Genomic DNA, 23282 nt, shown 5'->3' on the forward strand with positions numbered 1-23282 from the left:
TCTATCCACCATGTTTTTCTTTGTATTCCACTGCAGTGGGTAGCCTGTGGAGGTCAATGAGTAGTAGGGTTACCTGAAATCTTATCGGTTTGACCACATGACCTGCTGTGTTCTGTAAGGGACTATCTGTAAGGGTTGAGCTATGACTGCTAACAGACCTGCTGGAGGAGCTCTGCAGCAATCTAAGTGAAATTTAATCATGATCTGTACCAGAAGTAAACCTAGTCAGTTACAAATGTTTTTTTTTGTTTTTTTTGTTTGTTTTTTTAAAAATCAAAATTAAGTCAAAAAGCTTTACTTGTCTTTTGTGTCTAGTATGCTGCAACCGGAAACAAAAAACCAAACGTCTGTAAAGTTGTTTACAACCTATTCCCCCTCCAACTGAATTTTACTCTGCTCAGGCATCCTGTCCACCCTCCATTCAGCCAATCCCTGTGGATGTTAAGCACATGTACAATGGATGCATGAAAGTCGTACTGGGGTTGTGCTGGGATTTGCAGAGTCTTCACAAACACAAGATTTGAGTGCTACCTGTCTGGCACTACTTTGAAATAAAACTTAACCTTGTCAATGCTATCTGACATTGGAGTGATATGAAGGTAAATGTATATATAAAAAAAAAAGATCTGAATGTAAATTTCTCCTACATTTACATTGTAAAGTGCAGAGACATGACTGGGGATTGAAACAACATGATCCAAGGAGGATGGTCCTCATGACACCCAGATTTATCACAAGGACATAAAGGCATTTTAATGCTAAAATTGAAGAAATAATTAGCTGGGTTGATCATAGCTCAGTCTTAACGAGGTTTAGTTGAAGGTTGTTTTCCTTTGTCCATGTGGATCCCCGAGAGCTGATACCTTCAGGTCAGCTTGGGGAAATGTTGAATAGAGTGAAGCATCATCTGCATAGAAATGGTTAAAGCATACAGTATGAGCCAATTCATTTATCTGAGCTGGAAATCATAGTTGTACTCCCTTCTGTTTAAAGCAAACCCATTTGTTTGCAGTGGACATGTACATGAGAGTCAGGGCTGTGATATACTTGCTGTTAGCAACCCCTCCTTGCGTTCCTACCATTCATTTGGCATGTAGCCCACTCGTGTTGATGTGAGAAAACATGTTGTATGTACAAGTGACAAAAAAGACTTAAATGCTAGAAAGAACTCGTGCAAATAAAAGCATTAAAACAAGATCAGAGGTACCGTAAACAATATGGTGGATAGTTTGGAGAATGGCTCTTGAACTTTATGTAATTACCAGCATATTTATGATTTTTCCTCCCTGTTGCACAGTGACAAACACTTTGGAGTTGACAACAGACTGGTAAACTGTTGTTTACAGAAACACAAAGAGAGAGGCAAATTGGACTTTTTGCTAATTTAGACAGCAGTTGCTGTGTACTGCCCCCTAGTGGTGACCTACAGTTAATATTTTGGCTGCATCATACTTCCATTGTCTGCAGCACAGACATAGTGGAGCGTTGCTGTGTGCATTAGCGTATACAGTATACCCAGCCCTTTGGCATGCAGCAATTATTTCATTGTGCATTAATGCAGATTAATCTCCCAAATTCTCTCTCTTTAGCCCTGCGATGTACTGGCGACCTGTCCAGGGTGTACCCTGCCTTTCACCCAAAGCCTGCTGGGATAGGCTCCAGCTTCCCTGCGATCCTTCGTTGGACTAATCCGTTAGGATAAGGAATGAATGAATGAATGAATGAATGAATTCTCTATCTTAATAGGTTTGTCTTATTTTAAAGTTTTAAGTCTGATAAAGGTAATTAAAAACAGACTTTCCTCTCACAATCTACAAGTTCTGAGATTCTAATCCTGTGTTTTGTCTGATCCAACACACCTGTTGGCTGAAAAGTCACTCTCACGTTTTTCCCTGCAGTTTTTTGTCGCATAGCATTTTTCATAGAAAAAAATGTAAAATATGCAACTTTTTCCATAACAATGGGATTAGTTACAAAGAGTTTCCTTCTATGTTTGTTTTTGTGTTTTGCACTGTTTTCCTGAAGCTTAAGTATATAAAGTTTTCTGACAGGCAGCAGGTTGGTTGGCAAACTAAATCTTTTTAGTTTTTAATTCTGGAACAAATCCAGGAAGTTGTTTTTCTTCAGCTCTCTCCAAGTTTAAGCCCAAGCAGTTCCAAACATGCTGCTTAGAATGAAAGGCTCTTCTTTTTAATGAGACAGCACAGATGAGGTGACATCGAAGTGGCTCTAGGTACAGCCAGATGGTCAGGTGTTGCGGTAACGGTTTGTTTGTTTACAGCTGAACTCTTCTCTGTCTTCTGTCGTTTTTTAGGAGAGGAGTTTTATGAGACGTCTCCGTACGAGCCAATCCATTTCTCTGAGGAATTCAGACATGCCTCCATCATCTCAGGTAACACTGTCATGCGTGTTTGTGTACTTTTCAGCAGATTGAAGAAACTGACATGCACACATCAAGGTTGCAGCAGCAGTGTTTGTTGATGTGCTCAGCATGCACGCTCCATCTGTGAATGCCTGCATGTGTACTTACAAACCTTAGTGTGTTAATGAGAAAGAGAGAAGGACTGCACAGCTGAAAGCGTGTTCATTAACACTAATTTTACTTCTAAAATGCTTCTATGACAACGTAATGTCATCATTTAAAGGGCAAAGATCGGCTGTTTGCTTTTTTAATGATGCATTATCTCATTTTCTTGGCACAGATGTGTTGGTATATGTGTCTAAAAATGCTGCAAATGGAGAATATTGGTTATAAATTTATCTTAATGGGGTAAAAAACCTTTACATGTTTGAACAAGATGTTCAAATACCCCCAAATATGTCATTTGTGATGTAGGACAAAGCGAAATTTGAATGTTTGAGATGCTGAAATCAACTTAAACAATTATTTTTGCAAGATTATGATTAATTCCTGTTACGGTTTTAAATCTGCCGTCAAGAAGCAGCCGATATCAGCAGCGATGGAAAGAAGATTATTTTATTTATTTGTACTGCAGCATTAAAACATAGACGTATCAAGCAGTGCATGAAATGTCAGCTGCTAAACTGATTAATTTATCATTTATATCTGCATGGATTCAGATTTGAACGGCTGATTGGGTGAAACAGAATGTAAAAACGTCTTATTTTCTTAGGGTTGTTTTTACTCTTCCATTAAAACACTGAGCAACAAAAACTGATCATAGATCCATTCTGCCATAAACAAATGAGCCATGGGGTTTTTTGTACGATGAGGGCAGAGTCAAATTTCCACACATCAAACCCTGATCGCTCGCCATGAGGGAGCATCCAATGAACAAGGACCTGCTGAGATAAAGTGGTTTGTGTCGACCAGTGGTTTACCATCCCATCAGCAGCTTGCAAATGAAGAAATGTCATGCCACGACAAACTCAGCCTCTTCTGAGTCTCATTTAAACCTCCCACCATGCACGGGCAACATTTCAGCCCTCTTATGGACCTTATAGTCACAGCATTGTAACGACGCAGGGAACAAGGATTCCCACAAAAAGCAGCTCTCAGAGCAAAACGTTTTCTTTACGTGAATCGATTTACATGTTGTTTTCCGTCTGACTGGAAGTGGAAGTGAGCGACTGCGTGTGGGATCTCGGTGCATGGATAATTCCCGTCTGATCTCCTGCATATGGCTTCTGGAAACTGTGAAGTTAAATCCAATGTCAGGGAGTGCAGTGGTGCAGATGTTCTGTAACATTTGACTTATTTCCAGTGTGATTAAACTGAGGATGAGTGTGCCGATACCGAGCTGAGCTGAGTCTTTTCCCTCATTCAGTCTGCTGACGAGGGAGTTTTTATGATGGGTGTATAATGATCTTACTTATCAGAGTGCAGCGAGCGAGTTCCAAACAATGACTTATAAAAGATCAGATTTGTTCTTGGCGACGCTCATATATATATATATATATATATATATATATATATATATATATATATATATATATATATATATATATATATATATATATATATATATATATATATATTCATTCATTCATTTTCCAAACCGCTTATTCCAATTCAGGGTCGCGGGGAAGCTGGAGCCTATCCCAGTGGGTTTTAACTCGCGTGCCTCTTTGTGATTGGCCGCTGTGCATTAAACCTGCCGCTCATCTCACACTGTGTCGGCTTCACACGTGTTTCTGAGGAGTGTTTAAATGTCAGGAGCCCCGAGCAATACATCGTCATTTACACTTTCCCAGTGTGTGTGTGCGCATGTGCATGTGTGTTCAAACAGCTGTGAAATAGACTCACGGCTCTGTAAATTGGCCTCTGCTCCCTCAGATTAACACAAGTACAAACACAGTCAAAGCAGGAGAGCTGCGACCAATGCAACTTCAAAAGCACTTTGTGTCAGTATCTAATACACACACACACACACACACACACACACACACACACACACGGACAGAGAGCGTACTGGTGCAGGTTTTCCTGAACATTTGACTTATTTACAATTTCAGACGCATAACAGCAGCAGCAAACATGACATTGTCATGTCTGCTCATGCATGCTGCTGTTTGTCAGAGCTGTTTGCAGTCACATCACTTGTCGGCTGGAATCTAAAAGCGTGATTTGAGGATCCACAGCGAGACCGTCTGTGAATGCTTAAAGCAGATAAAGAGACGAAAAGAAAGAAGGAGGGAGCGGGGGATGGAGGGAGGGAGAGATAAGAGGATAATACAGAAGTGTGTTAAATAGCAGTGGCAGAAGAAAGAGCACTGGAACATTAAAGTATGTCTCAGACAAGAGTGTCGCAAATTGATTGGAGGGAAAGGCTAGGCGTGACAGAGTGTTTGTGAATATGGAGTTGTGTGTTTGAGTGTGTTTTTTTGTGACAAAAGAGAGTTTGAAAAGTAGTTAACTGTTTACAATCTTGAAACGAAGCTGTTTGGCCCAAAGAGTCCTGGTTTTAGGCTGGTGAGTGTGCTGGAGGTGTGCTTCTATCACAGCAACGGAAGGACTGGAAATCTGCAGAACCAAATCTGCAGATGGCCATTAAGGCTGGAGAACCACACGGCTCATTAAAAGACAAAAAAGCATTTGCAATGTCAAAATATTTCATTCCATCCAGGGTTGCATTAGTCTTATCGCCGGCATCTTGTATCGATGGTGGGAGAGTTGAAGCCTTCTCGCTCAACTTCCAAACATTCTCATTGTGGTTCAGTTCTGGACTCAGAGGTGGCAACACATTTCCTAAAATGATGCCTCCTGTTCCCTGAACCACTCTTTCACAGTCTGAATCTGCTGAATCCTGGCTTTGTCATCTTGGAACACGTCCCACAACCTGGTCGTTCAGTATTCAAGTAGTCAGCTGACCTCATCCTCTGGACACATCGTGTTGCTGAATCTAGACCTGACCAACTGCAGCAACCCCAGATCATAGACTGACCCTGTTCCAGACTGATGGAAGCTTCAGGGGAGGGACAGAGGAGGATGAAGTGGGGGCAATCTGGATGAGACCATTAATTGAAGACCGATTCTTTAACTGCGAATTAATAGCACAGTGTTGAGGAACACAAAAGAAATGTGGAAATGCAGCACCTGGACTGTCTGTGGTGGGGGTGTAGCAAACAGGATGGCTGAGCATGTAATCCAGCCGGCACCCTCAGCTTCTGTAGGTTTCTTTGTTTGCTAAGAAAGTCCAGTTTGTTTTGCAAGGTTTTACAAACAAACTCTGATGTGGTTCAAAATGAACTCTGGTCCACCAGACGTAGCTCCCCCATTAGCTTCAAGTGATCCATAAACAGGAAGTGGGCAACAACAGAAAGGTCACCTTGGGTTCAACGCACGGCGATGTGGGTAAACACAACCAAAACAAACCCACGTGTCGGACTATAGACAGCTCTGTCCAGGAGAAACGTCTCGCAGTAAGACGTGGAAAAACACAGCAAAGGTTTCGATGGAAACGTGATCCAGGACTGCTTGGATCTGATGCAGCTCCATGTTTTGTTCCAATGCTGTTAAAACCAAAGCTTTCCTGCATTAACCAATAGATAAAGGAGATTTTGTCTGTGTTGTTTTTCACATCAAATATGAGCAGTTGTCTGACCTATAGTTAGGAAAAAAGGTTTAGAGTCTGAAGAGCACAAAGACAAAAAAGAGGACTTGTTGGAATGTGTCAGCAGTCGCATGCAAGGAGCAGAAATGTCTGAGCGGAAGATGGAAGCTAAATCACATCTTCTGAGGCAAAGAATTCCCTGGGCAGTTGGAGAGGTGTGACAGTGTGAGATATCAGATGAGAGAATATTACAGCCTGCAGCAGGTAATGTTACACTGTCAGGTGTTAGGACAGAGGCCGATGCCGGACGAAGACCTGCAGGAAGACCTCGAGGCAGCTGTCAGTGAGAATTAACAGAACTGCTGCTGAGCTGAGAGTTCATGAGAAAGAATACGCCATTAAAATCTGCTCATGTCATCTACTGGATTTACCACCGTGATTAGAAAATGCTGAATGAAACACACTAAATTACGTCCAATCTGTTTAAGTTGGAAGTTTTAATTTAATTTGACATGGTTAATCTTTTTTTTTTTTTTTATCTGTTTATTGATGTTCAAGCTTTCAGAATCATTAAAATTTGCCCTAAATAATCAATAGTTTATAAAAAAAACAAAAAAAAACAACTAGTTTTGATTACACCCAGTTGTATCGGCAATGGTATCGACATTGATATTGATACCGGTATCCCTATTGGTGTTGTATTGGTATCGGTGCAGCCCTCGTTGTAATACATTAAGTATGCTGAACCATGACCTCCTTTTAGATGAAGATAAAACATCTTTAGTTTCTTCTTCATCTAATTTCTTATCCTTTATTAATGTACAACAGCATGTAAAAACTCCAACATTGAAACACTGAGTTATGGGACAGACATTAACTCTAAACACTCTTTAATCAGATGTCCAGCTCTGCCTGCCATCTAAATGGCTCCTTATCGCCTTCATATCCATCATTTTAGATCTCAGTTTTAATTCTCCAGTTGCTTGTGTTGCTCTGGTTGCATCACTCAGCTGCCCAACATCAAAGCCAATCTGAGGTTGCTCAGCGTCGACTCGTGGACCCGTCCAGGTTATGTGATACTGTAAAGGAACCAGAGGGATGGGCACAGAAAAAGAAACATATCAAGGAGATGAAGAGAGCGAGCTAAAGGAGAGCAGACAGGAATGGGCAGCAGAAGAGGGGAAGAGGAAATGTGAGATGAGAGCTTGTGAAAGCAGAAAGCAGAGGAGCGGTGATGGCAGCAGAAAAAAGAGCAGCACAGATAATCTATCCACAGGGGAGTGCAGTAAGATGTTTCCTCCTGACGCAGCTTCGTTTGTGTGTGTGTTCGGTCAGGATGCGGTTCGCATGGTGACCTGGATATATGAACGAGGTGAAACGAAGATTTCATGGCACAAATTGATCAAATTTCCACCACAGACTCTTATCAAAATGGCAGACACGCGTTATGTACCCAGCACAAAATGTATTGACGATAAAGGCTATAAAAAGATGGCGGGGATGCATTTCCTCCATCCTGCTTCCTATTGGCCAGTGTTTGCATCAGGTCAGCGGCTTACTCCCCACTTCTGTCTGGGCCTAAAGCAGATGCTGCTCACATCTAGAAACTCTGACACCTTCTGTGTCCTCACTAGTTAAAGCTCTTTCGGCAGTATGACGTTTTTACGACCCCTGTGGGGTCTAGGGGTAAAAAGGGGGTGGTAACATAAAACAGAACAAGTAACTAAAAGTTAACCAATAAATTTATTTACAAATTAGTGAATTCACCAGAAACAATAGGGGATAACTCCAAACTTCCCATTACGGGAGAGATAACTTTGTTTCTTCTTAAAAAAAAAACAAAAAACAAAATAAAATAAACTCTGTAATCACAGACAGGGTCCCCCCACAAAGACAATACCACAACAGAAACACCAACACTACAGGCCCAGAAGTGAAAAGCTCAGCACACACCACAGACAACAGCACAAGAGAGGCAAACTGTGTCACACTCCGACACAGCTGCCCTGAGTGAGGGTGATGACGTCTCTTAAATAGTAGAGTGGCGGGGGCTGTAGCCAATGAGCTTTGGTCCTGGAGGTCCTCCACCAATCCTGAGGCAGTAATGGTAGAGGCGGAGATGAGGAAGACCGGCCAATCGTGTACTTGTGTGGGTTCTGGAAACATCCTCCACCACATTTCAGCCAGCTTGGGTCCGAACAACATTGACCTCCTCAGGGTTAGGTAGATGATTATGATGTTAGAAGTAGGGATGGCTTAATACCAAGCATGTGTACTCACACTGGGTATGAATAAAAGTGTACTGATACCACAACCCATACCCGATACCACACTAGTCAAGCAAGCACCTTGAATGTTAAAATGTGACATTTTATGTTACACTAAAAGTGAGATCTTTGTTTCAAAACCACACATTTATAGTTGTATTTAGGTAAAATGTGACAAATCAGAATAAAACATGTTGAAATTGTTAGATCTGTAATGTTATTATATTTGTATTGGTGAGGTAACTTCAGAAAGGAAGAGTCATTTATTACAACCTCATGAAATCTGACACAGTTTTAACAGCAGTAATAACCATGGTCACAATAATGTTCACATAAACACATCTGGTATCGGCAAATATTGGTATCGGCAGATATTCAAATTTCAGATTTTGGTATCGGATTGAAACTTCCAAAAAGTGGATGGGTGCATCCTTAGTTAGACCTGATGGCTGTATCAGCTGCTACAAATGCATCTCAGGTCTACGAGGTTTGCTGTTGTGCTCTGACTCTAGACCAAAAGAAAGTGTGTCATTTCCTCTAACTTATTACTTTCATGTTGTTATTGTTTTCCATGTCCACCTAAAGGGCGAACAGCGAAACGGTGTGTAACGTAATGCTACACTTCCAGGAAGGAAGCTATCATTTAACGGGGAAGCTAAACTTTAAAAAGCACAACAGTAAAAAGTATGTGCTTATCAAGCTGTGTGTGACTTTGTGGGACAATCTGGAGAAAAGCACAACTGCATACCGGCCCACGAAGCAGCAGGCTAGGGCCATAACACAGTCAATGTAGATATGGGTGTATTTGTAAAATGATTAAACAGTACGAGTAAATAGTATATAGATCCCAGGCCAGCTGGGAACTGTCCTGGGAACATTGCAACGCCTTGGGATCCCCCCCGCAGAGTTGGCAAATGTGGCTGGGGAGAGGGCAGTCTGAGCTTCCCTGCTTAGGCTGCTGCCCCCGCGACCCGACCCCGGATAAGCGGAAGATGGATGGAGTATATAGTATATGGATGGGGTGGCAATGGCTCAGCTGGTGGCTTGTCTTGTGACCTGATTGTCTGTAGTTTGAGTCTGGCTCCCTACACTGCTGCAGCACAGAGGTCAATAGATTACACAGTCTATGGGCTGATCCCAAGCATGAATAAATGCATCCAGTGTAACATGTGTCACTTCGCCTGCGCGATGATTTGGTGTGGCGACGCCTTCAGAGCGACAAGCCAGAATGGAAACAACAACATGTAGTGTATGGATATTGTGTGGTACACAGATATGTGAACCAGGAAGAGTGGAAAGAGGTGGGAATTCCAAAAAAAGTGCGTACATCTCCCCATTCCCTTTCTGAACTTTAACCCATAAAGACCCAACTCATGAAAAAATGATCAAATAAGTCCTTTTTTTGTTTTAAAATATCAGGTCTTTATTTGTCCCTTTAACAGGATGTAAATTGCCTAATTATTTTATGTATATTTACCATTGATAACAATGTGATATGTCAACATTTTTTTTAAAGTAAACTCTGCTTTCTGGGGTCCATTAAGGGAAAAAAGGGGGAAAAAAAAAGTTGTGTTCAATAGGATTTTGAGATTTTAACGAAGAGCTAGAGGTATGTATATATGTATATATACATATATATATATATATACATATATATATATATATGTATATATACATATATATATATATACATATATATATATATACATATAAATATATATATATATATATATATATATATATATATATATATATATATATATATATATATATATATATATAAATATATATATATACATATATACATATACATATATAAATATACATATATACATATACATATATATATATATATATATATATATATATATATATATATATATATATATATATATATATATATATATATATATATATATATATGTATATATATGCCTATCCCAGCATGGTAGCTAATGTTGGTGCAGTCATGGCCTGGTTTGTGGAGCTGTCCTTGGTGCTGAACTCTAGAAAACAACTAAAGACTGAAGTCAGATGATGCTCGCAGGAAATTTATTGAACCAAATAACTGGTGAAGTATGTTTTCCATGTTTACAGGCTGTTAGTAGAACAAACAAACTGCGAAATGACTTATTATTTATCAACACATATTTTTGTTTTCCATCGCTTCCAGCTTATTTGTGTTTACTTTGTTTTGTTCATTCGTGAAACAGTCTTTCCAGATGTGTGTTCGTACATTCCCACCCGCACAAAGCGAGCCTTTCCTGGTTCGGGTTCGGAGTCTTATGTCTGTTCACCAGAACAAATTCCTTTCACATTCTCCAACGTTGCTGAATGAAACCCCAAAATGTCTTTTTTTGTTTTTTTTCTCCAGACATTTTTGTATAATGTAGGTTGTCACACACATATTCTTACATCATGAACAGTGAAAGTGACACATAATTTCAGGGTAGCTGGGAAACAAAAGCATGACAAGATCACGATTAAAAAAAAAAGCTGTAGGACTTTTACTCTGATTGGTCAGATCAGGATTAGTTTGGGCTTTAGGATTTGGACGCAGATCAGCTGGATCCTATTTTCATCGAACACTATGGGGTGAAGAGTTGGAAGAAATATTCATAACTGTAATGAAAAAGTGAGTGAAATCGCAAAATTTATTCAAAACACATTTTTGTGGGTTAAGTATCATTATCAGATGAAATTTAACCCCTGCATAAAAAATACAACAATGAGACTTAAATCCATGTTTTCAAAAGGACGCTGCAGCAGAGGTAGAGGAAAAATCCACACGTCACATACAAACAGGAGATACGAGTTTAAATTTCTGTCCACTTTGATTCGCTGTTTGATTAAGTGTAAAATATGTATATATAGTCTAAATAGTTCAACATTTTATAATAAGTATGATCCTCCATTTCTGAAATGACTTCCATTAAACCACTGGTTCCTCCATTTGTTGCCCTCTGAACATCTCATTTTGTCTTTAATGGCAAAAATATGAACAATTTCCCATTTTGATAGACTATAGCAGCAGATAAATGCAAAAATTCCCCAATATACAGAATGTAGTTGACTTAATCATGCAAGCATAACAATAGGCACGAGGGATCACCCTTTCATGGACACCAGCTATACAAAATCCAAGATGGCTGCCTTTCTTTGTTGTGCACATAGTTACTTTCTCCTCCCATTCAAACCTGTCAAGCTCTGGGGTTGTTGGGTTGTGTCTGGGTGATGGAAGTTACATGGTTGCCACCAGTATATTGTCCTCGGGGTGGGGGTGGGGGGTTGTCTCCTTGTGTTTATGTTCTCCCCATATCGTAATCTGGAAGATTTACGGGAAAGTAACAATGCAGGGAAGATGGGAGTTTCTCTGCCAGTGTGGGATACTTCACAGGTATTCTGCCATCCAATCACCAATTTGCAAAGTTATTATTCCAGGCTGTGACGTGGACTCAGCTTTTAGAAATAATACAACAGACGTGTGACATTTTCCTAGAGGCACCTTCAGTGACTCCACACTGAGCCAGTTCTACCAAGCCCTGAGGATGACGATGTGGAGATTAGAAGGAAGTTTGCGGTGTCTCATGTGCGACAGGTCCAGCACTGCAGGTGGTGTGGATGTGGCTAAACTGGGCTTGTTTGCCAGAAAGCAGGGAGCATATGAAGCCATCCCTCCAACCAGAGCAGCTCTGATTTCACACAGTAAACATAACAGCATATCAGGCAGGCTGTGTGTGGGCTCAGGCATCTGTGTGCCAGCCAGAGTCCTGCTGACTGCGGAGGGAGACGACTGGTGGAGGATGGAAAGTTTCTGGACAACCAGCTCCCTCCTTGCGAAGTGTTGTGAAAAGCTCAATGTGGCTGATGGTCTGACTGTCATGGCAGACGGTTTGTTGACAGACAGACTTATTATTTGTGCCAAAGTTCATGCTTGCATGGTTTTGTAAACTATTTTATCTTATCTGCTAAACTAGACACAGTCAGATTAAATAGCAAATTCTCAACATAAATTTAAAATAGTCATTTTGTTGATTTGGATGTTAAACTGAAGTTCAGCCTCGTCACTGACTGACTTCATCGTGTTTAGAAAACAGAAAAAATGTGAAATTTGCTTCTGAATAAATTCAGCAAAAGTTTTGTTCAATTAGTTTCATTTTATATATTTATATTGGTCAGGTTTGAACAAGCATCACTGAATTTGTGCAGATTTTCTGAGTGAGGTCTTCCTTAATGACGACAAATCCGACATCCATTTTGCATCCTGTCTCTTCTCTGAGCTCTCTTTAGAGAGTAAAAGTCATCCTGATGTTGACTCTTGTCTTATCTCTTTGTTTTCCCACATTCTCTCTTCCTTCTCTCCCCTTTCTTCAACAATCTACTCTTTTGCTTTATCGCTGAATCAGCTATGATGCATTTTCAGCCACTGCGCTGATACCCAGAGTGTAAAACGTAACTCAGCTGTAAGGGGATGAAGACGGTCAGAAACAAAGATTTTAAAGTGCATTTTGTCAGCTTCAGGATGCTGCTAGCCAATGACAGCTCCAGGAAAATACATAATGAATACGACAGCGCCATTAAACAAGCAAAAATGGACGTTTTCAAGTTAAATGGTGCTGCTTTAAGAGGAATCTGTGCCCATTTCTCACTAAATCCATGTTTTCAGCTGCTCAACAGTGTTTGTTTTTTTTCTGAATGTCATCTTCATGATTTTCCAAACATCTTTAATAGGACAGATGTGGACTGCAGGCAGGTCAGTCAAGCACACACACACACACACACACACACACACACACACACACACTGTGTGGAATTCCACCCTGGTCGGGCCAAATGAAATCTGACACTGTCCTGCTAAAATAACCACAGACCGCACGGGAAAAGATGTCACCTTGACGGTAGGATGTGTCTCTCCAAAATTTCAGCGTCTACCTCTGCATCAGTGGCACCTTTACAGATATGATGTCATCGTTTCCACGGACACTGGTTCCGCCCATGCAGTCACAGCTTTCTCTGATAACAGGCTGGATGCTTTTTCTCCTCTTAGTAGTTCTTCCTACAAGCAGCAGAAACATGGAGTCAGGTGACCACAGAACACGCGTCCACCGTCTCTGAGATGAGCTGGTATCTAGAGAAGTCAATGCTGTTCCCTCACAGTCTTGATATACATCTTCCTCATTGTATAAATTCAGTTTGGGGTTCCAAAGTCCTGCTGAGTCCTTATGACTGAACTTATCAGAAGACTGTTACTTCATGTCATTTTCCTGTTTCTGCTACAGTTGTGACTCAGTGTGTTTGTAGACTTGCAACGTGGCTGCACTCTGTAACATTGTACAGCTGATCAGCAAGCAGACTGCGACTTCCTCTTCATCAGGCACGGTTTGCATGTGTGAAGCAGCACTAAAAGGGCAGCAGTCGATGCATTTTTTATGTGAACCTGCCAGCAGGTGTGAAAACTCCTCGGTGTGTCCCAGAGCTCATGGAGACGAGGCTCTCCGTGTCCAGAGGTGACTTTTAAACAGTGAACCTGACAGCAACACTGCTGCTTCTGCTGTATGACAGGCGTTTGTTTAACACAGAGGGCGACCGGCCTTCGCTTGCAGCCTTCACCTCCTCCTCCTCCCTTGTTCTTCCCTTTTTCCCCCTGTCACATCCAAGTTCTTTTCCCGTTCCCCTGCTCCCCCCAGTTCCCCTGTCCTTCTCTCTCCACTTCTGCTCCTGACCTTGAAAGATTCCGAACATCTTTTGGTGTGTAAATATATAAAAGCTAAAAATGAACACTGAAGCACAGTTTTTTAAATAAAACATTACATTAACAAGTGTTGATATATATATATATATATATATATATATATATATATATATATATATATATATATATATATATATATATATATATACATATACATATATACATATGAAGACTGGAGTGTGTGTGTGGGCGTATGGGTGTGCATATGCGTCCACCCCAGGGTAGGCCTTTGTGTGCACATCCTGTTGAGGCTGTGTGTGAGACAGATAACAGGACAACCCAGGGCAGCTCTCTAATTGGCCCGTGCTTCTGCCCTGGATCCTCGCTGCCTTTCTCTCTCTCTCTCTATATATATATATATATCTGCTACCTTTCAAACGAGGCTCTCCTGCTGCTGCTGCTGCTGCTCTGCTGTAAGGTTGCCAGGCGATGCATTAAAAGCGGAGGGGAGACGGGGGGATGGAGTGGGGGGAGGTGGGGGACTCAGAGGTGATGCCTCAGGCTGAGAGGGTTAAACAGCGAGTCTGACTTTAAGGAAAGGCTCACGCTGAAGGAGAGGCGGTCATGTATCCAGCTAGTGTCAACACTCAGGCTTGGCTGCTTTTCAAGGCTGAGATTTAAATGTGCTTCTGTAGCAAGCTTTGTGAAATGAAGGATTTAAATGTTGGGCAGGACTCCTGGTTTCTGTCGTCGGTCCCCGGTGGGAGGAAAAACGCTTTCGGTGCTTATTTTTAATTCATAAAGCTTTTTTCTCCAGTTTAACACTAAATCACCCTCTTGAGTTCATAAGCCACGTGTACAGCTGGATTCTCTTAGTGTTTACTTATTTTAGTCCAATTTTACCTTTTATTCTTCACAAATTGTTTTCATAAGCACCACATATGTTGTGTTAAACCCTTTCAGACGTTACTGCTCCTTCTTTCACACACAGGTGAATTCTTGAAAGTGATTGGCCTCATTCATCATCATCTCCTTGTGAATCTTATTTACCCCCGCCAAGGAGGTGATGTTTTCACCAGCGTGTAAATGTTTGTTTGTGTTCAAGATAACTCAAAAAGTTATGGACAGATTATCATGAAATTTTCAGGAGTTGTTGGAAATGTGGAAAGGAAGAGTTGATTTAATTTTGATGGTGATGCGGATCACCGTTTGGATCCAGGAACTTTTCAGAACTGTACCCCTCGGTGGAGGTTTGCGCTCTGCGACTGCTTTTCCAGTTCAGTTTGTTCTTCAGGTATTTATAAGATGTTTCATCAGGTTCAGGAATGTGCTGTCCGACTGCAAAACTTAATATCTTTCTTCTTAGATTGGTGAACATCAACGTCTCGGTACGTTTAAAGGACGTGTCAGCTGGTCCTAATTTGCACAGGTAGAAAACGTCCAAACAAGTCTCAGTTCTGAAAAACTGTGTGCAAACAAAAATAAACATGCAGAAAAAAATGAAGGAAAAATGAATTAATTTGATGAAGAACCAGCAGCCTGAAACGTTGATCCTGACGGCAGGATGGATCCATGTTGTCATGATGTTTCCAGCAGATTCTGATCCTACCATGTGAATGTGGAGCTGAACTGGAGACTCATCAGACCAGCAACGTTTCTCCATCTTCTATTGTCCAGTTCTGGTGAGTCTGTGTGGATTGTAGCCTCAGTTTCCTGTTCTTACTGACAGGAGGGAACCCACTGTGGTCTTCTGCTGCTGGAGACCATCTGCTTCCAGGCTGGACGGGTTGTGTGTTGTCATAACGGCTTGGTTGGAAGCAGCGCTTATTAAAGTTTCTGTTTTATCTCCTCCAACCAGTCTGCCCATTCTCTTCTGACAGACACAAGACATTTTGGTCCAGACAGCTGCTGCTCGCTGGATGTTTTTCTGTAAACCAGCTTCTCTGGTTGTATGTGAAAATCCCAGCAGGTCAGCAGTTAGAGAAATACTCAGATCAACAACTACGCCACGTTTTAAATGCCCTTAAATCCCCTTTCTTCCTCATTCTGATGCTCCGGTTGGACTTCAGATCATGTTCACATGACAAAGTGCATTTGGTTCCTGCCTCATGATTGGCTGATTATTTCATTGATAATGTGGACAATGAGTGTATTTAAACAACTGTCACTAAATCTTCCTTTGCTTCTTTTTTCCCCCCTTTGCTCATTTCGCTGAGTGCATGCCACTGTCAGGTTCATCAATAAGAACAATCCTGTTCATCCTGAATAATTATAACGCATCATACTTCTTCAGCAGATTAGTCATAAACAATGAGAAGCATTTTGTGTTTATTTGTATTATTTGGATTTGCATGGTTTGCTCAACAGCATTGCGATGCTGAGACAACGGCCATGTTTACGTGGGAATTTTAATTCCACTTTAATTCTGACTTAATTTGGCTTAAACTGGTGAATAATGACCATGTAAACATCTGATTCCAAACAGAAAAGTCAATTCCGAACTAAAATGAAATCTGAATTATAGATAAATCCGCTTCAGACTGGTGAATAATGACCATGTAAACATCTAATTCCTTTTAACTTAATTCTGAAGTAAGTGGCGGATTTATTCACATTTCACATCTGAACTGATTAAATCCTCCGTCACATAAATGTTTGTTTCGCTCTAAGTTTATTCCGATCGTTCTGCACAGGCTCGTTACCTTGTCCCGTCCCCATGGCACACACATTTTCGCCTCCCGTCTTCAGTAGTCGATCCTCCTTCTTAGTTGCTGAAGTATTACGCTCATGTGAAGCTGGTGCTTCAAAATTTTAATCATAATAATGACCAAACTTGTCCTTATTATGTAGTTTTCCATGTTAAGATTGAAAAGACGAGAAGCTGGAAATGAACTTTGTTCATTTTTTACTAGAAGTAAGTCCGACATACCTGCCCCCTGTCCAATCAGAATCCTTCCCAACTCGCCGATCTAAAAGCACAACTGAGTAGGGACGTGTTTCATGGAAACCTCTATTTGGAATTATTATTTCTATAAAAATCAACAGGAGAATAGTGAATAAAAAAACCCAACATGTAATCGTACCCATTATGTTATATTCATACTGTGTTGCGTTGCTTCAGCAGGTCAACATAGATGTTAATTTACATTTCAACAGTTTATATTTATCATTCACTGGAAACTTTCTGCAACATGCAAGAGATGCATCAACTGCTTCCAAACTGAGCGATCAAAGAGAAGAATTTACAAGTGATTCTGCATCAATAGCGGAGTGCGTCATCAAGCAGAAAAGCTGTGAGGAAGAGTTAAATAATGGCTGAGAATTCTTCTATTTTTCATGCTGGTGAAGGATTCCGTGTCAGATTTACTGCGCAAAGCTGCTTAATGGATAAACATCCAACCTTTTTGATACACAAAACCCAAATGAAGCCATGTTGAAGCTGATATCCTCCAATTAACCTGCACAGCTGGGAGCAGCTGCAGTTGCTGGGAAGTCTTTATTCTGCAGTCATTAAGAGATGCCTCAAACTGTAAGAGTGCCGAGCTGCACAGAGCATTAAGCCAAGTGTGCTTCCAGCGGTGGAGGCCTGCTTCATTTCACAGAATCAATCAGCTTGGGTGTGAGGATGTGCTAGCTGCCCCTCAGAGACCAAACATGCTCATTTAACTGAGTGCATGATGGCAGGACACACACAGAAGTGGCTGCAGAAATTATTCATGGAGCTTGAAGCACAAGTTTCTCGCACGTTGTCAAACGCCGTGCACAGCGAGTGCTTCTCAAGCCTCCATGGTGCTGAGCTACCTTCATTTGGATTTCTGGACATAAGCTGTTAAATCCTTGAGCATGTTCCCCGGCTGCATTGTCCCTCTGTTTGGATGTGGAGAATGGGAATGTTCCGGCTGTCCTGTGGGAATATAAGCACATTGTAGCTTTATCTTTGCTGTCTGTCAGGGATGAAGATGTGATGAGGTTCCTCTTCAGATCCAGCAGAAAGAGAATGACTAGAAATGATTCTAACTGAAAGAAAACCAGAAACGGCCTGCTCAAGTCTGACATTAACGGCATAACGTCGTCGTTGCTGCGGTCAGAAAACCTCCAGCGGCTGATGGAATACTGTAAATTTGTGTCGGCTGAAAATGAGAGATTTTCAGACTTGTATAGCCGTGGATGTAACTGGTTCTACAAACGCCTCCAGCAAAACTGCTTAACACTCCCAGTGTTCACTAACCACAATGAGGCAGGACATAAATCAATGCATTAATTGTTGTGAGGGTTTCCCAACCTTCTGGGGAGCTGCGTTGGTAAATAAGCTGGTGTAGGAGCAGATCTACGAGCTTTTTGTTCTGAAGGTGCCAATTATAAACTGTCCTCCACTCACACGGACCTTTAACAGAGCCGACAGGCCTGTCCACTGGGGACTGGTGAGAATCCATGGATCAGACTGAACCTTGCATGTAGATTTATTTACAAAAAGGTTGTCAATGTTTAATCAGAAAATTAAGACTCGGCTTCACATCAGACTGATCCTGCCTGGTCAGCTGAACTGTAGAAGCAGCACCACGGCGCTCTGTCCTTCCCATTCACACCTTCTCTCCAAGATGCACAAATTAACCAGAAGTCCATTTGTGCATCGTGAAGAATCACGATGAAACTCGACTGTTAGATACTGCTGGTGTGCTTTATTACAAGAAGCTCAGATTAGTGAACTTATTACTTGCATTTATAATGAAGTTGCAGCCGTTGCATGGAACAGGGCTGCAGGATGTAGACTGATCCACAAGCACAGATCACCTCTCTGCACTACCTGCATCGGCTGCTTGCATCTCTTAGGATTGATGCTCCATGCTCTATATAACCCCTTCTTTTCTATTTTTGCACATCCTTTACTTTTTTGTTCCAACAAATAGAGCTCAGATCTCTTCCTGCCTCTCTGAGGGTTATGAGAATGTTCCGGCTTTTATGGATCCATTAAATGGGTCATTAGACCAGCGGACTCTACTTGTATTTAATAAAAAGTAAGGACCAACATTTATAGAAGCTTAGTGATTTTGCATAATTTAAAGGAGAATTGGGCAGTGATAAAGAGATTTTAAATTTTAAACAGGGAAGGAGAATTTTTGATCCACTCCTCAAACATCCGAAATGAGATTGTTTTGAGAGGACGGCGTCAGGAGACGTTTAGAGGAACAACCTTGAGTTATACACACTCATTCATTTTGTTTCATACTATTCTGTTTTTCTGTTTTCCCGTGGCAATTTTATCAATAAAGAGTTTGAATAAACCTTCATCAACCTCAGAAGGCTTGAAAACATCAACACTTTCTTCAAGGACAGCTGAGTTATCTGTCGGATCTGAGCACGAGTCGCTCCGAGCACAGAAGCGATCAAAGTTTACCGTATGAGACAAACCAAATTACAGCTCATCTGCCCGCTCTGCAGACCGGCCTCTTCCTCCTCTTCCTCCTCTTCTCCCGACTCTTCTGACTCGGAGACGTTTTCTGCCCGATTTGACAAAGTGGAAAGTTTGGAAATGAACACTGATGGACAGCTCCATCATTTCCAGTTTCCACACTCTGACTCTGCTCTGCATGGAAATAAAAGACACAGACGTGCTTGTTTTTGGCACACTTTATAAAAACCTTCAGCAGCTCTGCAGATCATTAAGCTCATCTACTGGGAAGTCATTAAACACCGGTTGAAGGTGTGTGTGGATTTCATCAGGGTCATCTGTTTTCTGTATGTGGGCTGTTTTACAGTTACATAAGTTGGAAAACTTCAATAATATTGTACATAGGTATATACATACACAGATTCATATATCTGTATACGATGTTTATTAAAAAGTATTCAGTATCCCAGTAATTGGTGATGAAGGCAGGAGCTCAACGCACCACTTGCAGGTTAACACATCCAGTGACTAAAAGTACAAGAACACATGACAACAACTACATTATAAAAAGATATTACTGATAACACAACAAATATTTATATGAATTATAAAGTAATTTGTTTTTAAAAACTGCAACCTTCTGGTGTAAGTCCTCTACACTGGAGGTGTGTCTGAAGTTGGTCCTCAAAGTCCAGAGTCCAGCAGGTTTTAGACGTTGCCCTGCACCAACACACCTGATGCATATGAAATGACCTTCGCCAACAGCTTGTTGTCAGGTGCTGCCCATGCATGTTGACCCAACACACCCGATTCAGGTGTGTTTGTATGTGGTGGCATCTAAAACCTGCAGGCCTGTGGCCCCCGAGGACTGGCACTGGTACACCCCTGCTCTACACTGGCACCTACAAGCACATCTCAGAATTAACAAAACACATTGAACATTTGTTCCTCCCTCAAATAGAACCTTGAATAGTGTTTCCACATCAACGAACATGAAGTTCTGTTACAGCAGGAAAACACAAGTTTCCAACCACTTTGTGAAAACACTGACTTTCATTATTCTCATTCCTGGAGCCATCGTTGTCCAGCAGCATCCCAGAGCTGAAAAACTGCACTCTACAAATGTTTTATCCCTGGAGCTTCAGGTGAGGACTGCATTTTGCTTTCCTGTGCTATGTCACATGCTAGCAACTGGATATCAACACCCTGGTTGTTTTCAATGTGCAGCCTGGTTGATTCAGCGAAGAGGATGTTACTGGAAGATGTGAAGCAAAGAAAGAGAAAATGTCGGAGCAAGAGTCAACGTTAGACTGACTTTACTGGCTGGAGAGAACCCAGAGGATCAAAACAGATGTGAATTATGGAACTGCAGCTTTAACCTACTGTCCACAGACGGTTTCATCCACAGTACGCAGACTATGCTCGTAGTAATGCATCATTCAGATGGCTGCCATGTGATTATAAATTCATTAATGATGCTTTTTTCACTTCCCTGTGTGACTTCTTGACTTCTCTTACTGTCTGAGTGGAACGTGTTTTTTATATTTAACGTAACAAACAAAGAAGAAGAGAACTCAGTCATGTGTTGGTTAATGCAGGACAACTTCTTGGACCTTCACCAGGTCCAAGTTGCTTTGGCTTGATTATCTTTGTGTCAGCGTGTTTACTGGGTTCTTCCACAGCTGACTGCAAGCCATTTCTCCCAACCGGACCTGCCTGCTGTCCTACACGGCCGTGTCTTTTGGTTGTGTTTACCCGCAACCCACAGTTTTAGTTCAGTTATAGCAAGACAAGCGCTACGTTCTTCTGCAAACCAGATATCAGAGTTTACTTACTCATTGACATGACCTGAAATTTCCAGCAAACGAAGCCACCCACAGAAGCTGAAGTACTTCCATTTGTTCAAATGCAGAGCATGCCAGTTGGATGTGTTTGTTTTGTTGCAACCACCTCCACAAATTCAAGCTCTACGTGTTGCTTTTCTCAACATTGTGTTATTAATTATCGGTTAAAAGGTCATTTAATAAAACAGTTTATCTCATTTGCAACTTCACGTATCAAACATTATCATTTGCACGTGCTGCCCATCTAAGCAGTCACTCTGAGTAAACCTGCAAACTGTGGCTCAGCCCCACGCACAAAATTCTGGCTTTCACATGCAAGTTATTGGGATTTTAGAAGATCTGGGAGTCTCTGAATAAAGACTGCATTTAATAAACCCCCATGGTTGCGATGTAAATGCCTGGAAAATGTCCAGGGATCCCCAACCCTGGTCCTTGAGGACCGGTGTCCTGCAGGTTTTCCAAGTGTTCCTGCTGCAACACACCTGACTCAGACTCAGACCAGCTCTGCACAAGTCTGCTAAATACAGCTGGGACACGTGGAAAACCTGCAGGACACCGATCCTCGAGGACCTGGATTGGCGATCCCTGACCGAAGCGGTAAAGTATTGATAACAATTCCCCACAAAGAGTTAGAAACTAGCGATTCTGATTCTGCTAGCAGGGCCTGCAGGCATCCAGCGGATCCAGAATCCCTTGGCTTTTAGTTTTATGACAAGCTATTAAACAAAATTAGAATGTTGTTTCGGGTGCAAACAAAACGTTCATGCTTCTCTGTTGCAGATGCTTCATTAGTAAAGTGTTAAACGGCTGTTCAGAGCAGTTTCCTTTGTGCTTGTATGAGTTGTGTAGACATCAGGATCTCAACCACCAAACATGACGTGCTTTCTTACTACAGTAGAGTCCTGCAGCATCTGCTCTTCATCAGCTGTCTGCAGCTTTTAGCTGACTTATTGTTAGCATTGCTCTCTTCCCGGGACTTGTGTTGTAGAAGTGCAGCGTAGTTTTAGGCAGGATGACATGCTGTGATGATTTCATGTATTTTTTCAGGAATAAAATTGACACTATTAGAGATCAAATTCACAATACTCTTCCTTCTACCTATAATGTTGAGCCTGTTGTGGTCTCCGAAGCATCCTTAGAACCAGGATCTGACTTGTGTCTAAATAGTTTCTGTCCTGTCCAACCCTCTGAATTAACTAAAATAATAGCTTCATCTAAACCATCCACCTGTATCTTAGACCCTCTCCCAACGAGCCTCTTTAAGGACATTTTCCCTTTAATTAATACATCACTACTAAATCTTATCAATATGTCTTTAGTGACAGGATATGTACCACAATCATTTAAAACTGCTGTAATCAAGCCTTTACTTAAAAAGCAATCTCTGGATCCAGAGGTGAAAGCAAATTATAGATCTATATCTAACCTCCCATTTATGTCCAAAATTCTGGAGAAAATAGTTTCAGCTCAGCTACATGCCCACCTGAGCAGAAATAATTTATGCGAGGAGTTTCAGTCAGGATTTAGGGCTCATCATAGTACTGAGACAGCATTGGTGAAAGTTACTAATGACCTTCTTATGGCCTCAGACAAAGGACTTGTGTCCGTACTTATCTTGCTTGATCTTAGTGCTGCATTTGATACAGTCGATCATAACATTCTGTTACAAAGACTAGAACAGGTGATTGGAATTACAGGTACAGCGTTAAGCTGGTTTAAATCATATTTATCTGATAGACTTCAGTTTGTTCATGTAAATGACAAGTCCTCCTCCCAAACTACAGTAAGTCATGGAGTTCCTCAAGGTTCTGTACTTGGACCAATACTCTTCACGCTATATATGCTCCCTTTAGGCAACATTATTAGACAGCATGGAATAAACTTTCATTGTTATGCAGATGATACTCAACTATACTTATCCTTTAAACCAGATGAAACAAATCAGCCCAATAGGCTACAAAATTGTCTCATAGACATAAAGACTTGGATGTCTAGAAATTTTCTCCTCTTAAACTCAGATAAGACTGAAGTAATTCTCGTTGGATCTGAAAAACTCAGAGCTAAATTTTCCGGTTT

General features: G+C 41.2%; 1 protein-coding gene across 1 annotated transcript in view; it reads left to right on the top strand.

Annotated features, from left to right (window-relative positions):
• The window catches only part of gfra2b (GDNF family receptor alpha 2b), a gene marked incomplete at both ends in the record, with an annotated part of 156029 nt that overhangs the window by 57789 nt on the left and 74958 nt on the right, over nucleotides 1–23282 (top strand). The window contains one exon of the mRNA XM_079256998.1: nucleotides 2315–2392. Coding sequence (XP_079113124.1) covers nucleotides 2315–2392 — 78 coding nt within the window. The remainder of the gene's footprint in view (nucleotides 1–2314; nucleotides 2393–23282) is intronic.

This window comes from Telmatherina bonti (genome assembly GCF_933228915.1).
Source record: "Telmatherina bonti genome assembly, chromosome: 17".
NCBI classification, from domain to species: domain Eukaryota; kingdom Metazoa; phylum Chordata; class Actinopteri; order Atheriniformes; family Telmatherinidae; genus Telmatherina; species Telmatherina bonti.